Here is an 18,661-nt window from a genome sequence, read left to right as displayed (position 1 = left end):
GGATTCTGAACGTAAACGGAAATGGACGTCAATGATGATCAAGCGATGCTTATCGGTTATCACCAAATTATTCCATATATGAGATAAAACGTACATAACTAATACGAAAGGTGAATAGTAAATATCTTATGAAACATTAACAATATAATACAATAGTGCATTGAGTAACAGAGACATTCACACAATAGAGTTTTATTAGAAACTGTCCCTTTAGATTTATTATCAATGGTTTGAGTTGACATATCAAATGCGATGGTAATCGGCATATTAATTTTTTTAACAATGATAGTTATAAATAAATTATTTGAGCAATAAATTTTATCTGTAAATTAAATACAAATTTCGTCTAAAAAATCTTTTAAGCTTATTTATAATTTAATATATACGTACTACGAAGATGAGACTAACGAAAACATTAAAATTGCAACACATTTTGATGAAAAATTTTGTCATACTAAGTGGGCAATGAGTCAATTAAATTTGAGAATCTATGATTTAGCTGAGCTCGCACCAAACAAAGCTACGCCGAATTGACCGAATAGAACCTTACAAGCCTGAGAAAGGAGTCATTCGAATTCCCAATATTTCATTCAGATATAAGTTTTTGACCTGGAGATATAAAATTTTGCACAAATTATAAAGCTAATTTCAAAAATATTATATGTATTATACTTAAAAATAAAAAATAGGTTACATTAATTTAAAAAAGAAAGTAGTGCAACTACAGCGACTAAAAATATTAATTATTTTTTAAAAATGCCACAATAAATTAATTGACATGAAAAAGGGTTTTCGCTCTAAAGCAGCTAAACTTATTACATACACGACGTATGTTATATTTATTAACTTAATTGTCGTTTTCCTCTTTGTCAGCTTCCTTCGCTCTTTTCTTTATTTTTATTAGCGTAAAAAACGAGCGCCTCTCTATCGTTAAAGAAGCGCTGATTGAATGACAATGCTCATCTTTATGACGAGTAAAAATACCGGAACGTGCGTCGACATGTTAATGAACATATATATTTTAACGTGGCTTCTATCGCCTTTACCCCCGAATACATCTTAATTAAGGGGCGATTCTTTTGACGTTTCTTTTTGGCCATAACGAAAAAAATCGCGGTCGTAACCAACGCCGTCTAGTGGCAGTCGCGATTATTTTTTTATTTTGAAATTATTCTCGGAAATCCTAACCGCCGTCGAACACGTGCCGCCGCTGTTGTTTACAACGTGTAAATATAAATATGATTATGATGCAGAGGCAATGTTTTTGAAAGTGGCGCCCAACCTCGACCTTTGAGAGGATTCGTTTTTTTTCAATCTCCTCCCTTTTAGAAAGATTAATCTTTGTCGTCATTTTTATTTTGGCTGCGTTCCACGGTCGCGGACGATTTATTTCGATTAGTGTTTCGGTTATGGACGAATTATTTGCGCTTTTGAACCATGTGATCTTTTTATGAATAAAATCTTTCTTTAGAAAATAAAAATAATTTTTAATATTTCGGGGAAATGATACATAAGGAATGTTTTAAATTATACCGCTAACGTTTAATATTATATAAAAAACATAGTTCTGAATCTTATAAACTGATATTTTTTTAATTCAACTGATAACTGAAATATTAATCACTTAAAATTGAGTTTTAAATTTTTTCAGTTCACTAAAACAAATATATGCAGAATTCACTTTTGCGAATCTCGAGAATTGTATTTTGAGATCAACAAACCAATACCGCCCTGTGTACTTACACATATCGCTACCGCCCCTCAAGGCGACTGACCATTTACAGAGCAGAAAATTAAGATAATTGTGTTTTTGTGCACCTACTGATTAAAAATGATAAATAAATAGACTATAGACCATCTTTATTTTGTGCCATCTACATGTCCTACTTCTTCAAAAAAGAGATGAGTTAAGAAATTTATCTCAAATATGATAAATATCATTAGTAACGACTAAGGATTCCGATCCCGGGATCCCGAACGATTTTCAATACCTGATGAGTCCCGGAATTATAAAACGTAATCCCGAAATTTTCAAACACAGTCGAATTATTATTAACAAAATCATATTACACATACTTGTGCGAGTTGCACGTGCCTTTTGTGGAACACCGAATGCTTGCGGAAAATAAATTATTTACTGCGTTACGCATTGATGACAACATGGAGTATAAAAATCATTGTATTTAAATGAATTTCGAGAGCGAAAAATGTTAAATAACAAAACTAGAGCTCATTTAAGGTGATAAATAATGTTGTAATGAATGTAAAACACATAAAATTTTAAAATTGAACCCAACGTCCTGGATCGTAATGGATTTGTTATCAATAAAAACATTATTTATTACCTTTAATGAGCCCTCATTTTACAACAATAACAATCTGAAATTAAAAAAATGACAATCAACAAAAAATTGCTCCCGTTAGATATTATATAATCAGGAATATTTTTAATTTCATACCCTCGTACATTATATTTCAATCAAATATTTTCGCCCTTCAATAATGAATAAACAACCAAAATATAATATTCATAAAAAATATGGTGATATTAATTCGATATGGAAATACTCTTGAAAAGAAATTTAATATCCGACTATTTTTTAATCAAAGAAGATCAATCACTTGACGCTGTGCTTGCACGGATGACATATCTCGAGATGGTTTACCATTCAATATATTTAATACATCGATTGATTTGAGAGCAGCTCTTATAGCCAAAGGATACCAATCTCTTCCTTTTTTTGTAACTTCGATAAGGAATCGTGTAGTCGATTACGTAAAAAAAATAGAAAGCGTTTTAGTTTGACGTTTGACGAGTGGACTTCGCTAATAAACGCTACATGAACATAATGTGCACAGTGAAACTAAAAAAAATTGGGTGCATGGATCAATGCCAGCCAATTCTTGTGTTCAATTATTAAATAAATGTCTGGAAAACCATCATATATCATTGAATAACGATATAGTTTCTATAGTAACAGAAACTTGTAATGTCTGAACATCAATTATGCATCGTTCATGGAATTCACCTCACCATTTCTGAAGTCTTTTACAAGAAAATTCTAACTGAAAATTTGGAATCTTGCTATGAAAAAAATGATCAATATCAATATACTGATGGATACGAATATGAAGAAGGTATAGAGTCACAAAATTCGTAGCAATATTTAAAAGATCACCAACTAAAAATAATTTTATTCTACAAAATAATATAGGAAAAGAACTTTCACTTATATGATATTAGACTGTAAAACCAGATGGAACAGTCTTTATAATATGCTGAAACGATTTTTATTTTTAAAAACATGTATAGAAAAAACTAATAGACATAAAGAATTTTTCGGTGACATTTAATGAAAATGAAGAAATTATACAAGTATTAAAACCTCTAAAATTAGCAGTCGAAGCACTCTGCCGCAATTTTTAAATACAGTTTTATTCCTCTCTGGAAGTTGTCCGAACCGAAGTTACAACTGAAGTCGGCCGAGATCTACGACTTGAGTAAGCGACCACACTGTTGTAAATTTCATATGCCGTCCGGACGGCGGCTTCTGTCACGTACAGCCGGCATATTTGTGCGCGATCGAAAAAAGTGCCAAATAATCGCAATTTTTAAATTGTCATATTATTAAAATTACGCTACTGATAATTATAAACGTTTGTGTGGGCACTCACCAATACAATATCAATGAAAGCTTTTCTGTCGTAAATATTCAATTTACGCAAAATCTTTTGTCGGCTTTTGCAAAATGCCATAAGGCATACAAATGATACAGAATACGAACACCACATCTGTGACTATCCTAGAATTTGTCGCCATCGATTCTAAATAAGAATTCGTTATGGCGTGACATTTATATAAACCGATCTAGGAAAATACATAAGGATATTCGAAATGATTTTTTTTAACAAAATCAAGTACCACTAATTATTTTTTAATTATTTAATTTTATATGAAAAAAAACATAATAACGATATCTGTAAGAAGAATAAACTATCAAAAATATAATTAATCCCTTTTGGTGCCCTAAAATATTCAAAGTCTGTTGTCCCCGATAAGCATGTGGTATTATAACTTGACCACGTGACCACGATGTCTCGTCACTTAACACGCAAGAGAGCGAAAGGGGAAGTATCTCACGGCTCGCGCTCAAAAGACCAGCTCCGACTTCGGTCCCTTTGACTCGGAAATAATGCCGACAATGTTCGGAAGCGCTCGACGCTGGCCAAGTCGACTGAATTACCTCCACTTTACCTCCCGTTCTCGGTAACCTCGGACAACTTCCGAGAGATTTTAGAGCGGGCAGAACCGAACTCGACCGAAGTAATCCACTATATTCTTCGTCAGACAATTGATCGAGCTTAAGTCTTCATTAAACAAAGATTGATTAATTTCTCTACAAAAACACCGATTTAACTGATACACTAAAATATTTATTTAACCCTTCAGCATTCAATGACAACAAAACATCTCGTAAAACTATAAAAGAAACTATTCAAAAACTTATTGAAAGATTAAGTAAAGAAAAAGATCAAGATATAATCCAAATATCAGAGCCACTAATAACGTCATCAATCGAATGAAACAATGAAACAAGAGTTACAGGATATAATCGCAAAAAGCTTGATGATATGTGAACCAAAAGTTCGAAATTGCACTAGATCCTGGATAAAATCAGATCCAGGCTAAATGATGAAACGCTTGATGCTATGATGTTCTTCGTGCATTTTATTCAAAATAATGTTTTCCATTAATTGGACTTTATACATTGTATGTTATAAAAAACAGATGTAAAAATATATTGTATTATTCATTTAAAATTATTTTTATCGATAAAATAATATAACTAATATTAAATCCAGGATCCCAGGATCGACTAATTGCAATTCCGAAATCCCGTAATTAAAATTTTGACTCGGGGTTGGAATCCCTAGTACCGACGCGTAAAAATTCTCATAATTATGTTGAACTCATTCCATCGGTTAATAAATTAATTAAAATTATAAATAAAATGAGGAAGCAGTGGCAAAAAACTGAGCCTCCGCAATTAAAAAAAGTATATTAAAAAATATTTTCTGGATAGATTGAACATGTTTTTTCCAGATTTTTTTTGATGGATAACCGAAGATTTTTTGGTTTAGAATCAGGGACATCATTTCTATTACTTTTATTAGTACGTCCAGGGGAATTATGTATGGAGGTGTGAATTTGTATAATAATATTCCTAGGACAATTCGTAAAAATAAAACAGTAATTGCTTAAAATATGAACGTAGCCCTCAACAATTGTACATGAAAAAGTTTTTTGTCAAAGTCATCCATTGTTAACCATTTAAAAAAATATTCGCTAAATTAATTCTTCCAGCTCATTGGTGCGAATTTTATTTTGTACGCCATTTTTTATGTAATTTTTCAATATAAGTCATATCAACTCGCTTTGTGTATCGATATATAAATACAGCGTGTTCATCGACCTGCCAATAATACTACATACGTGATCGACCAAGCGCTTTTAAAGCCAATGAGCCAAATATGTATGTTTTTATTATATATTGAAAATCTCTTTCGATTAATTCTATTATATTCAAAACCAAACAGCTGAAATGGCCATACAACAAACAAGGAAGGATACGCGAGGAGAAATTTATATTCAAAATACAGAAAGAGAAGAGGCGCGGGTCCAAATGCGTCGTTCCGGCACATGTTGGGATCGGGCAGCCCCATCCGGTGTATTCTCGACACGTTGCCCCAGCGGTAGCCAACCTTTTTGAACTTCGAATAGTATGGCGCCGCAATGTTTGTTTACGCGCGCGGAAGGAATGCGGGATTGCACAACTGGCAGCCAATGAGTGTACGCTCAGAGAATATAATTGCGTCGTAAAAGCTCATCAAGGTAATCTAACCGAGCGTTCACACTACAACGGCGACGGCACGATTTTACAATTTACATAAGAACAGATCACAAATTTCTCATATAAAAAAAAATCTCAGAAGTCAAATATTCACGGCAAAAGCATTTCGGAATAATTTTTTCACAAATACACATCACAAAAAATGGCTGAACAATAATTAAATGACGCCGTTAGCGACCCATAATTGCTATAGGGTTGTAACTAGGGATTCCAATCCCGGGATCCCGGATCCCGGGATCCCGAACGATTTTCAATACCCGATGAGTCCCGGGATTATAAAACATAATCCCGAATTTTTTGGATTGATTAATTTATCAAGCACAATCGAATTATTATTGACAAAATCGTTATATTTCGTATACAAACTTGCGCGAGTTGCACGTGTCATCTGTGAATCTTTGAGGCTGTGAGTCTGAACGTGCTTTTTCAGCTGCAGGCTGCTTAGGAACCAAAATCAGATCAAGGCTAAATGATGAAACGCTTGATGCTTTGATGTTACTTCGTGAGTTTTTTCCAAAATAATGTTTTACATTAATTGTGTCTATGAATGTACATATGTACATACATTGTCAAAAGCTCATTTTTTATCTTCTCAAATAAATAAATAAGACCTTCCCTTTTTTTATTTTTATTATATTATTTTCTATTTTAAGTCCAAGACTAAAATTATACGTACTTTATACATTGTACGTTATAAAAAACTGATGTAAAAAAATATTGTATTATTCATTTTAAATTATTTTTATCGATAAAATAACATGAAAATTATCCCGGGACTGGTCCCGGGATCCCGGGATCGACTAATTGCAATACCGAAATCCCGGGATCAAAATTTTGGCCCGGGATTGGAATCCCTAGTTGTAACTGATGATGAAATGCAACATTAAAAATGAGGTCCTATTGTAGCAATGAACAAAAAATCACGTCAAGTTTGATAAAATGTCAAAGTTCTTCTTACTTTTTTTTTTATTATAGTGGTATAGTATATAACTAAAATTGTGAGCTTGGATTTTGCACTACGATAACGCATAATTGATTATTTTTTGTGATGCTGTAAATTCCGTATTCACCATATATTATAAAAAGTGTTAGCATAAAAAAAAATCTGAGATCAAAAATGTTTTAACCACTTCCCGGTCACTACATTCATAAAAATGACTTGAACTTATTGCACGGACCCAGACTTTCCTATGCAGTGATATAAAAATATGCAGCCGTAGTATAAAACATATACAAATAGTCGTGCAATTTTTTTTAACAAAATATCTTGAGAATATTACTGATTTTTGAAAATACAAATTTTCGAGTTAATCGGGACATGACTGGGAAGTAGTTAGAATTAAAAAAGTTTTTTTTTTAATTTTATAATTTTTTTACATGTTATTTATGCAATTTTTTAAATATGTAGTTTATATTATATTTACACAAAAATTGTTCTAAAATTATCTTGTACTTATCTCATCTATGCAAGTATTTTGCAACTGTTAATGGATACCGTTTAATAGAATTTTACGACAACAAAAAATGAGACTCAAAGAACGTAAATTATAAGACCCTTTAAGTACGTCTTTTGTGAATATTTTCATTGCAACAATTACGGGTGGTCCATATAACAAAATATAAGTAAAATATAATTAAACTTTTAACTAATTATTATATCATAATCTATAATCCATAGTGAATTTAAACAATTAAAGCTGAGATTTGGAGCTTTAATTATAGTTAAAATGGCTATAAAAAAATGTAAGTTTCATGGTTAAGCTTTGATTTTATTTTATAAATAAAATTGATAAAACTGTTTAACTACAGTACTTTTAAACAAATCCACATAAAACTTTTTTTTAAATATAATTTGTGAATATCTTTACTAAATTTCTTAACCATCTTCAAAATGGCAGCAAATAAAAAATCGTAGTTCCTTTAAAAGATCATAGAGAAAAAAGTTGACTTAAAAATAAGGAAAGAATCACTGTATTGTTTTAGAAAAAATTATATTTAAATTAAAAATAAATTAAATACCTCTGACAATTGACTTGCACCCCTCGGATAGGAAGTGATGTTTTATTATTTTTCTCAACGAAAAAAAAATGATCAGTGATTTCAAGCACGCCCCACGCTCCACGCGTATACTTTATCAAACTTTCCAACCTTTTTTTGTACACTTCATCAAAAGTAGAAAGATTTGTGATAGCATATGAGAAACATAAAAAAAACACCCACACTTTAGATTCGATTTAAGTAATATGTGTTTCCTTTGGCAATCATAAATGTCATCGCCGAAGCTAATAAGATAATAAGAACTTGATCTGTTCTTCAAAATGCTGATCCAAGAAGTCCCCCAGTATCATTGAAGTAAAATAAATGTGATCCATACTTCAAACGATATTATTACCTACACAAGAAGGAAACTGTATTCATAATAAAAACTTAGAACTCACAGCTTCCTTTTAGCAATATCAAAAACAACCGGTTAAAAAGATAGAAATAACCACAAAGATCAGTAACCCTTCTATTGAGAATAACATGCACGTGCGAAAAGCATAAAATCAAAGATATCCTTGACTACAATTTGGATCTCGGATCGAAATACCGTATAAGCACGTGCTTCTTTCTCAGTTCAAGAATGCGGGGTAAAATTTAGAACTATGTACTTCTATATAAACAAGCTACATCCGCATTCGTAGAATAAGAGGGATGTTACACAAGTAAAAGTTCATGATCTCTTCGAATAGAATTTGTGAAACAATGAAGACATTGTATTTAATCGCTGAAAAGGTTTACAAACGCAGACAAGGTTGACATCTATTTTTTCTTATACCAATCACGGCTTCTCCAGACAGTGGAGCAATTTAACATAACCACATGTTAAATGAATGTAATAAACGATCTATTATGTTGTGGTGTCTCTATGTTTAATGGGTCAGATTGTCTAGTCTCAATTTTGTGCAAAACATTATAAAATCTTTACAAATAATACAAATGAATATACTTTAAAAACACTGATTAGATTTGTACATAAAGTAGGTTTCAAAATGTTTTATTATAAAAAAAGAAAAATAAAAGTTATCAAAAAACTATAAACGGCATATATTCTATGCATCCATTTTTTTTAATCATAATTGAAATGGCTATATTTAATTGTAATCATATTTTTAATACAGAACACAGATTAAATATAACTGAAAATTCACTATGCATTTTTTTAATATTTTGTTATCGGGACCACTCGTAATTGTTGCGACAAACGACGTACTGAAAGAGTTTTATAAAACTAATTTATTTATTTGCATCCATTTTTTGTTGGGGTAAACTTCAACAATCAAACGGTATCCATTAACAGTTTCAAATACTTGCATAGATATAGGACTTAACATTGACAATGTCTGTGCTCAAATATCTCCGCTGTATAAGTACATTTAAACATGTACCGAAGCCTAGATTTTAACCACGATATTCCAAGTATTACTGATTTAAAAAAAATATTTATATACAATTACATATAGTCTGGCTCATAAGCTAGAACATTTCCGTACCGAATCACTTCAGTCAGGAAATTCATTTAGAACTACCACTTCGCTTCTGACTTGGAATAAACGAGGAGCGGATATATAGAGAGGATTGATGCGTATCTTCACTGAACAGGTGCTAAAGACTACAAGGTCACGAACCCCTAATCTTTTTTAAAGAAGGATGGGGATGTATGAAAATGCCGTTTACATCGAGGGTATCAAAATCAAAATCAGATTAAATATTCTATTGAATGACGACGTTGTCAAATTTTACTGATTGCGAATCTACCGCTATACAAATGCACGTCAATGAATACAATAATATATATGCACGTATTAGATAATAACAAAGAGTCTGGTTCTGCCCCTGAATCTTTAAGATTGGCCAGACGGTCGAGAACTGGAAGAGACAATAAGATAAACACGTGTTGTTCTCAAGTCGTCTTCGAAGATCGGGTTTAAGTTTTGGATATATATTTTGAAAATTATTGCATAGAAAATATATAATATAAATATAAATTCGCTAAGCTATTGACCCATGATCTCCCTAGCGATTTGACTTCTTAAATCTGTGAGTGCCATGAAAGAGGCCATTAGTTCAATTATTTTCCCTTTAATTTGTATCTACGCCGACATCGGGGTCAAAGCAGTAAGCAGTTGATACCCACAGATTGAATAATCATTTTAGAAATCCCGAGATGAATATTCCCGCATAATTCCCACAATTTTTATATGCCGAATCTCACGTTTGCAAAGGGAACGTGATTGGTCGTAAAATTATATTATATATATATTTTTTTTTGTTACCCCTCTTGACAGATATCGCAGCCGGTTTATGATTGTTTTGGCGTTGGTAAACTTGAAGTTATATCTGAACGTTTGAGATGTAAATAGTCGACTTGGCTAGATACTATATAAAACTAAATATCGCTTTATAAATAGCAACGTGGGACGGTCCCGTCCATTCATAAAATGTTCAACGGCGCTAATAATATAGTTGGTTTAAATATGTTTTAAAAGCACTGGACTGGACTATGGATTTATATGTTCAGATTTATTCTCAGACGTTATACATAAATTAAACTCGATGCACTTATTCTTTCATCGTTTCAGAACGGCGCGATTGGTTTTCGTTTATGAGAATATATGTAAAAAATATTAATATTTTTTCAGTGAATTATATATAAAAAGCGATACTAATACTAAAGTCTGATACTAATTTATTCAATAGTACATCATAGCTAGAGAATATATTCCATGGATCATAACGATTAATAAACATAATCCTAAAAAAATCTGTATTCATTTTTGTCATGAACAATCGAATTGGTTTTTGAACAAATTTTATTTGTTACATACACCTGCACTTGTCACGTGCGAGCTCAACGAACGCTCACGAGTAATAATGGTAAAAAACGCAATTATAACAACGGCAGAGATGTGAGTAATTTCGTAATCAAAAATATTAAATTTATAAATGTGAACTCATTATTTTAATAACAAATAACGTTATAATTTATTTAGTGCAATTTTGAATAAAAAATAATAATATTATAAATATATTGTGGCGACCACACATATAGGCATATTTAAAGGTGCGATTGTCTCATTGTTAATGACCGTGACCAAAAACGTTCATTCATTAACAATGAGACAAACATCATGGCACAAGAGGGATATCTTTTGACCACACACAACACGGGTCGTTAAGAGAATCCCTTTTGTGACAAGACGGTCCGAGTACGAGACGATCAGAGGCACCATACGAGACTGCTTGGAGACAGCAGAGACGGGCACAGACGACCAGAGAGCCAAGATCTACCAGCGTTCATCCGGAGGAACAAGCCACGCGCCTTCACCGACAGACCTGAAGATCACACCTGACACTCGCCGCACGCAGCCTAATACCCTAAGCATCATCTACGGCCATCACTACCTGCGCCACGTTCACCTTCATCGCGAGAAACGTCACGCCGTAATCGTCCATTTGTTACATGTAAATATAATTTAATAAAACAAGTCCATTTAGATTCGCACAAATCTCATTGGCCGCGAGGTCAACGACCCCTAGGGCTACGCCCCCTAAAATATTATAATCTAACATGAATTTGCCGAAAATATCTAATAATGTCTAATAACTGAAAGACCCAGGTTCTAATCTCGTATGGACCCTAATGTTCAATTTCTATCGAGTCTGTGAGATATAATAAAATAAGTGATTTTTATATAATTATAATTCCAATAGAGCATCATAGATTAAGTTTTCTTAGATTTTCCTAATCTTTCGGATAAAATTCGTGCTAATTAATTTATTGATTATAAGCTGTAATAATAGTTTTTAATCAATAAAATAAATGGCACTGATTTTTAGAAAGATCGTCATTTAACGCAGTTGATTATACATATGTAAATACTTTTATATTATAAATGGAATGTTGTGCAAATCACATTTACGCCCCAACTCTATTTTGTACGTTAGAGTTTTTATTATCTCACAAAGGCGGATATATTGAGTATAAAAGCTAATATTCCGCGTCAGAGATAATAGATTATAGATATAATTTATAAAATGGATGTCATTTTTTTCAGTCTGATTTCAGTCTGGTGTCCCATTACCTACTTAGTAGTTGTTGATTGTGTTTACCGCGTTGTATCAAATTGAGCTAATAAATATATTTTAAGTCATTAGAATTTACTAAACATCATAATTTATTTTTATTTCACCTTCAAATTATTATAAGTTGTAGTCAAAAAGAAACCATGTCAAGGGACATACGCTCTAAATCGATAATAAAAGCTCTAAAAATGCATCTAAAAATAATATGTTTCTATAATCTTAATTCATTAATGACAGAAAGATGGTCCAGATAATCGAGAGAAGATAAAAAAAATTTACTTACAAATAATACAGAATATTATTGTTTCAGAAAGTATTATATTATTGTTTTGAGAGCTATCTTGGTTAAATTCTTTCTGTATCTCAATCTTCTCCTTCAAGCATATAAAAAATATATACCCCCCCCTCCCCCCAACCACGCAGCGGCTAGAGAAATGAAAAAATTTGAGAAATGGGTGCCGCACAAATTTAATTAAAACCATAAAAACAACTGTAATGAAATTTGTTCTGCGATTATTTTTCACAAAAGATGAAAATTGGATTTTTTCAACAACAAAAAGCGGTCTGCACAATATTTGTGTAAAAATGAATTCACAAAGCATTTTATAAAACCAAAATTATAGTGACGTTTTGGTGCTATACAAATAAAAATTATCAAAAAATTACAAAATACACCAATAACTGCAGTGTTTGGTTACCGGATAATCGAAAAGGTCTAATTCTCTTCCACGACAATGCGTGATATTCGTCGCAGGAATTTGATAAATACTTATAAGCTAATTTATAAGTTTAGAATCTGAGCAGGTAATCGCTTTTTTCTTTGACTGTCAAATCAAATCCAGATAAGCAAGCAGTCACTTGAATCTCAAGAATTATTAAGCAATAACAAATATTTTTTTTGTTGCAGCCCCGCAACATTGGAATTGAAAATTCTAGAGGGTGAATAAACACGAACACTTTGCTTCTAACGTGGATAAAACGAAAATATGTACCGAGGGTTAGTGCATATCTCCACAGGACATACTCTGAAGCCTAAATTTAGCATTCCATTGTATGACAACACGCCAATGAGCATAATAAGATATGTATAAAAATAATAACAAAGAGTCTGGTTCCGCCCCGAATCATCGAGATTGGGCGGACGATCGAGAATTTAAAGGGACGTGCTAATAAAAACAGTTGTACTGAGTCAATTCTATGCGAACCTTGCGGTGGCATGTTGCTTTTATAGAATACACAGTTTTTAAATCAGGTATATACTTTAATCAAACACAGAACTACACTTCACTTCCGACTTAGAATAAAAAGAAGTTCAGCCGAACTTACACATAACGAAGTTAGGCTGAGAATACAATAGGAGGTTTGGAAAATAAGACGTTTTACTTCCATCTGATCTGGTCCAACTCAAGTACATATTTATATGAATCCCAAGAGTTCAACCAGATTCTCAAGACGACTTTTAGAGGAGATTTACAATATATAAATAAATATACGTATGTGTTAGAATAATTTATGCAGCATTTTATATATATTCAAATCGGTCGAATGGTGTTGATTGCTTACAAAAAAATTAAATAGCTTATTTCAGATATCACAAATCACACAACGGAACTTTTTCTATTACCACAAAGAAGCGAACAATAATGAAAATAAATTAAAAGAGGCAGATTTACGAATTCAAAAAAATTTAAGCCGTTAAAATTTCATTACACAGCGCTCTCGCTGTGTAATAATATTTAGGTAGAAAACTAATTTAAAAAATGATCGTACATGACCTAAAAATAATAAAATTTTGTACAAAGTTAAAGTGTGTTGCTTTTCAATTTGTGAATACTAATAAATAAATAAAAAAATAAAATGTAAAACCTAAATGGAACATCATGTCCTGAGACAACATGAAAATTTATAAATGCAAAAAAGGATCCGTCAATCCGTCAACGCTTCAGCCAAATATCACGACGCGACTGAATGTTTGTAAACATTAGCGGTTGCGCCTCGAAGACTCTTCTCCTGTGAGAAACCGTCATAAAAAAACCAAAAGGCAACTTTGTGATATCACCGTCGAAGAATGCGCATTTGAGGTCAGTTACACAAATATAATATCGACGCTGTATATGTAAGAACACTCGGGTTCAAAACAATGGGGAACGGGAATCGATCGCTTCCCGGAATTTGGTGCAAATTCCTGAGCGAATCGAGCGAGACGCTGCCAAGCTATTGAACGTTGACGTACATTTTGAATATCAAAAGGAAGCGACGTCATTGCTGCCAACATTTACTCTAAATTATTTCAAAACCGTCCTTGTACAAAGTAAACATTTCAATAATTTCAAATTCATTATCAAGCATTAACTTATTTACACGATGATGACGTTTAACGATTGTAATATCACTGATGATATTTAGATTTGCATAATTTATCTAAAAATAGATTTGAAAATATATTGAATAAATTCATTAGTCGGCTTGATCTAGATTTATTAAAAAAATTATAACTTAAAAAAGTTCCATAATGGAAAATTAAATTTTTTTAAATGTCATGAGTATTATATATGGGATAATATATAACAGCTTTTGACAACACGGTAGATAACTGTCATCTAATTTCAAAATGAGTTATTAAAAAAATAGATCCATTAAAAAAAACCGCAGGGAAAAATATTATACAATGTAAATTGAAATATAAAAATAAAGCGGCAAAAATATTTTAAAACAAAAGCCATTTTTTTCTTAAGAAATAAGTGAAATGATATACCGTTTTTTCAAGTATCTGGTAAACTATTCAAAGTCAAAAAAACATTTTTTAAATGTTGTTTAAATATATTGGCTAAGTTCGTTAGCCAACCTAATCCACCAACTTGTTTTAAAATAACTTTTCAAAACAATAAATCGTAACTTCATTAAAAATTCAAGAGAAAAATGTAAAATATTTTTTTATAGAAGTTTTTTTAAATGGCGCTTCTTCAAGACACAGTGACTTAGTTTGCCTAAGTTTTAACCACGAATCTTATCGTCTAAGTTTTATGACACACTGATACGCTACCTGGTTTCAAAATAGCAGCTATTAAAAAATAAAAAACTCAGGTATAATAAATTTTTAATAAAAGTTGTAATACAAATTTAAAAACAATAAAAATAAACTTTGGGTCAGAATAAATAGCAAATGGTTAGAATAAAAATAGCATACGGTTAGAAAAAAAATAGGAAGATTGTGTGAATTAAAAAAAATGTAACATTTATAAATATTAATGGGAAATAAATTATTTATTTTAGTAATAGCTTATAAAATATCTCGCTGGCACCAAAACTGTTACGACTGGTTAGTTAATATAATATAACGCGAAGGTATTCAAAAAGAACATTTGAACGAAGCGAGAATAACGACAGAGCGGCGGTGGGGAGCACGTTTGGCTCATTGTGACAATATTGCGAGCTCAATCAAACAAGTTGCTCCTAAATACATTACATATGCTGACAATTTGTCAACATAGAACTGACCTTGAGGTTAAAATATAGATCATATAATATAAATACTGGCTATTCTTTATAAATACTGACCATTAAACTGTAATAAATAGTGACTAAAAAATGATTCGGACCATTTATTATGCATAAATTCTGATCACTGACCCGAAAAATTAGAGCTTAGAAAGGATAAATACATGAATTTACCTAATAATTATTTTTATGATAAATTCTGTTCTCGTTTGTAGCAATGGTTTTTAGTTGAACCCAAAATTATTGTCAAATATTTATACGTACTTGTTAGTTATCACGGCGCCATGCTTAAAAACCACCAGTTGTTACTCCCCACTGCGTTTCCCGTATTGTTCAAATCCAAACCTAACCTAACAAATTAACCTTTATACTGTTATTATATTCGTTTAGGTTAGGTTTGGGTTTGAACAGCAAATGGATGTTTCACAACTGTCAAATTTGAGCGTGGTGCCGTGCTAATTATGAATGTCAATTAATTAGTTCACATTTTATTATATAATAAGTTAACGTTTATTAAGAAAACATGATTTTTGCGGAAAATATTTGAGTAAGCAAATTAAACTGAAAGCTACAACTAGTTCATTTTGTAAAAATAATCATTTACTGACTAGATTTTTAAAATATCAAAGGAGGGCACTAAAAATTAAAAGGCCATATTGGAAATTTATGAGTAGGATAAATTGCCGAGGGAGCTAAAAAAGATAGTCGTCGCGGAAATTTTTATTTGAGGCGGACAAATTGTTGCGGGAGCTCAAAAAATAGGTCATTTCGGAAATATTTGTTCAAGGAGGACAAGGAATAACGTCTGATTAAATCATGTTTGTTTTTTTATAAATATATATAGTAGTAACATGAGCGTTAATATAGTATAATCATAGTTGAACCACCTTTATGTTTGAAATATTAAAAAACAATACAGAAGCCGACTCTCTCCTGGTGAAGAATTGTAATATTAAATGCTTGCATAAAAAAATATAAGCTAAATAAAAATATTTATAAGGTTATGCTTCCTAGACACATTTTAAGAAATGACATGTCCAATGATACGAAATATTAGTCAGAACGATAAATGTAACTATATGTTCGAATTCGCTAACATAAACAACAACTTAACAATCAATGAAAAGTTACAACACTCACATTGTGTTTTTTTTTATTATAATTTATTTGTTGTAAACATAGGTATAATAGTGAAGAAGAAATTTATATATCTAATGATTGTTTACCTAATTCAGAAATATAAATGTGAGTAATTATACATATACGTAATAGTTCATATTACACACTTAAGTTTAATCCTATATCAATAGATACAAAATATTTTGGACCTTTTTGGGATTTTAAGCATTAAAAATATCATATCAAATCAATTGTGAACATTATTATATAAACTGTATTTGTTATTAAAAGTGCTTTAGCATAGCAACACAAATTTGGAGGTCACTGGAATAATAAAATTCATTTGTCCACATATTTTTTTTAAATTTTAACGGCCAACTACGTTTCTGTTTGCTTCAATCTATTCTCAGCCATCATTCTCACACATGATAGATCATATTCGTGAATAATATTTCTAAGAAATCGTCAATCAAAGCTTTCCAAGTTTGCAAAATAAATAAATTGAAACAAGGGTAAGTCAAACTATAATTAAAAAAACATCAGGTTACTCGATAGCGGGTTTTGAATCTCGGCGACTCATTATGTCGTTAATGAATAGGTGCAGATGTTGCGCTCACCGACGGCCATGTTGCATCCGGCGCAGCTTCCGACGTAAACAAGGGGTGTTCCGGATTAGAATCAGCTGCTTCCGGCCATCTCCTTCGCGGGCCAGGTCAGACCGGTTCGGTGTCTAGCGGACCACTGGGACCAGCACGTGGTAGTAGCACGTGAGCGCCGCCCCACCAGCTCAAAAACACAGTAGTGGTCGAATCGGGTGGTTATATGGATTTTCGGCGACCGTAAGTAAACGGGAGACGCAGAGACGCCAGCCGTTCGTCCGCTGTCCTCTGCGGAGATGGAGGATCTGCGGACGTAGCAGCAACGAAAGTGCGCGGGTAGCGGAAGTCGCAGGGGCGAATCCGGACGGTGTTTTTAATGTTGAACATTTGTATACCGAGGACGTTGTGTGGATATCCTTTTATGGCTTTCGAATTGTTGATATATCCTGAGTTGAACTTTCAATATAAAAATATTACAATAAATTATTTTACAAACAAAATTAATATTATCCACTTCAGATATAACACACGATTCAATGATCATTGCTCACAGGATGATTGCTGACGCGGATTATTGCTCACACGAATATAGGTCCAAAACATCTTACTCACACTAAAATTGCTCTAACAAAAATAAATCACAAATCGATTGCTCATACGAATATTGCTCAAACGACTCAAGAAAATGTTTGTTTGGCTCAAAAAAATCATTGACAAATAATATTTTATTAAATATTCATACACTATTTTTAAAATACATTTATTCGGTTTCACAAGACTAAATAATAATGTGGCAATTAGGTATTTTTGATCTAAAAATCAAAAACATATGGATAATTTTAACTATGAAAAAGTTACAAAAGCTGCTGATTTATTAAATTAAATATAAGGGTATTTTTTAGTTGTATAGAACTTTAAAATAAAATAAAACACATAAAAATCATGGTATTGACTTTATTGGAAAGCTAATTTTATTTCATGTTTAAATATGATTTCGGGAATAAATCGCATAAAGCGCAATTTTCAAGTAGCTGGGGCCGTAAATCAACAATAACGCGGCGAATGTTGACTTATACAAGTCGTCCATCGTCTTTGGTTTATCGGCATAGACTAGCGATTTCACATATCCCCACAGAAAATAATCCCAATGTTAAATCACACGATCTTGGAGGCCAATTCACATGTCTATCGCGCAAAATTATGCGCTCATTGAATGTTTTCTTCAATAAATTGATTTTAGCGCGCGCTGCGTGACATATTGCGCCGTTTTGATGAAACCAAAGCTCTTCCACATCAATGCCATTCAAATGTGAAACAAAATTATCAGTTATAATGGATCTATAGCGCTCTCCATTAACTGTAACGTTCTACTTTTTGCTGATGTAACGGTGTCTCAATAAAGGCTTG

At 32.0% G+C, this 18,661-nt stretch overlaps 1 protein-coding gene across 2 annotated transcripts in view; it reads right to left on the bottom strand.

The window, feature by feature from the left end:
• Positions 1-18,661, bottom strand: part of stumps (DBB domain-containing protein stumps) — a 45,235-nt gene that overhangs the window by 21,784 nt on the left and 4,790 nt on the right. Inside the window, exon 1 of one of the 2 annotated variants that reach the window (XM_088190196.1) lies at positions 17,273-17,563. The exons of the other annotated variant lie outside the window; for it this stretch is intronic. Within the exon in view, the coding sequence (XP_088046322.1) occupies positions 17,273-17,282 (10 nt within the window). The 5' untranslated portion in view covers positions 17,283-17,563. Of the gene's footprint in view, positions 1-17,272; positions 17,564-18,661 lie in introns of those variants that run through there. 2 annotated transcript variants of the gene reach the window in all.

This window comes from Plectrocnemia conspersa, unplaced genomic scaffold (genome assembly GCF_051122295.1).
Source record: "Plectrocnemia conspersa isolate PC_06_02 unplaced genomic scaffold, ASM5112229v1 ptg000008l, whole genome shotgun sequence".
Lineage (NCBI taxonomy): Eukaryota > Metazoa > Arthropoda > Insecta > Trichoptera > Polycentropodidae > Plectrocnemia > Plectrocnemia conspersa.
The sequence above is the reverse complement of the archived record's forward strand: the minus strand, read 5'-3'. Positions and strand labels throughout refer to the sequence as shown.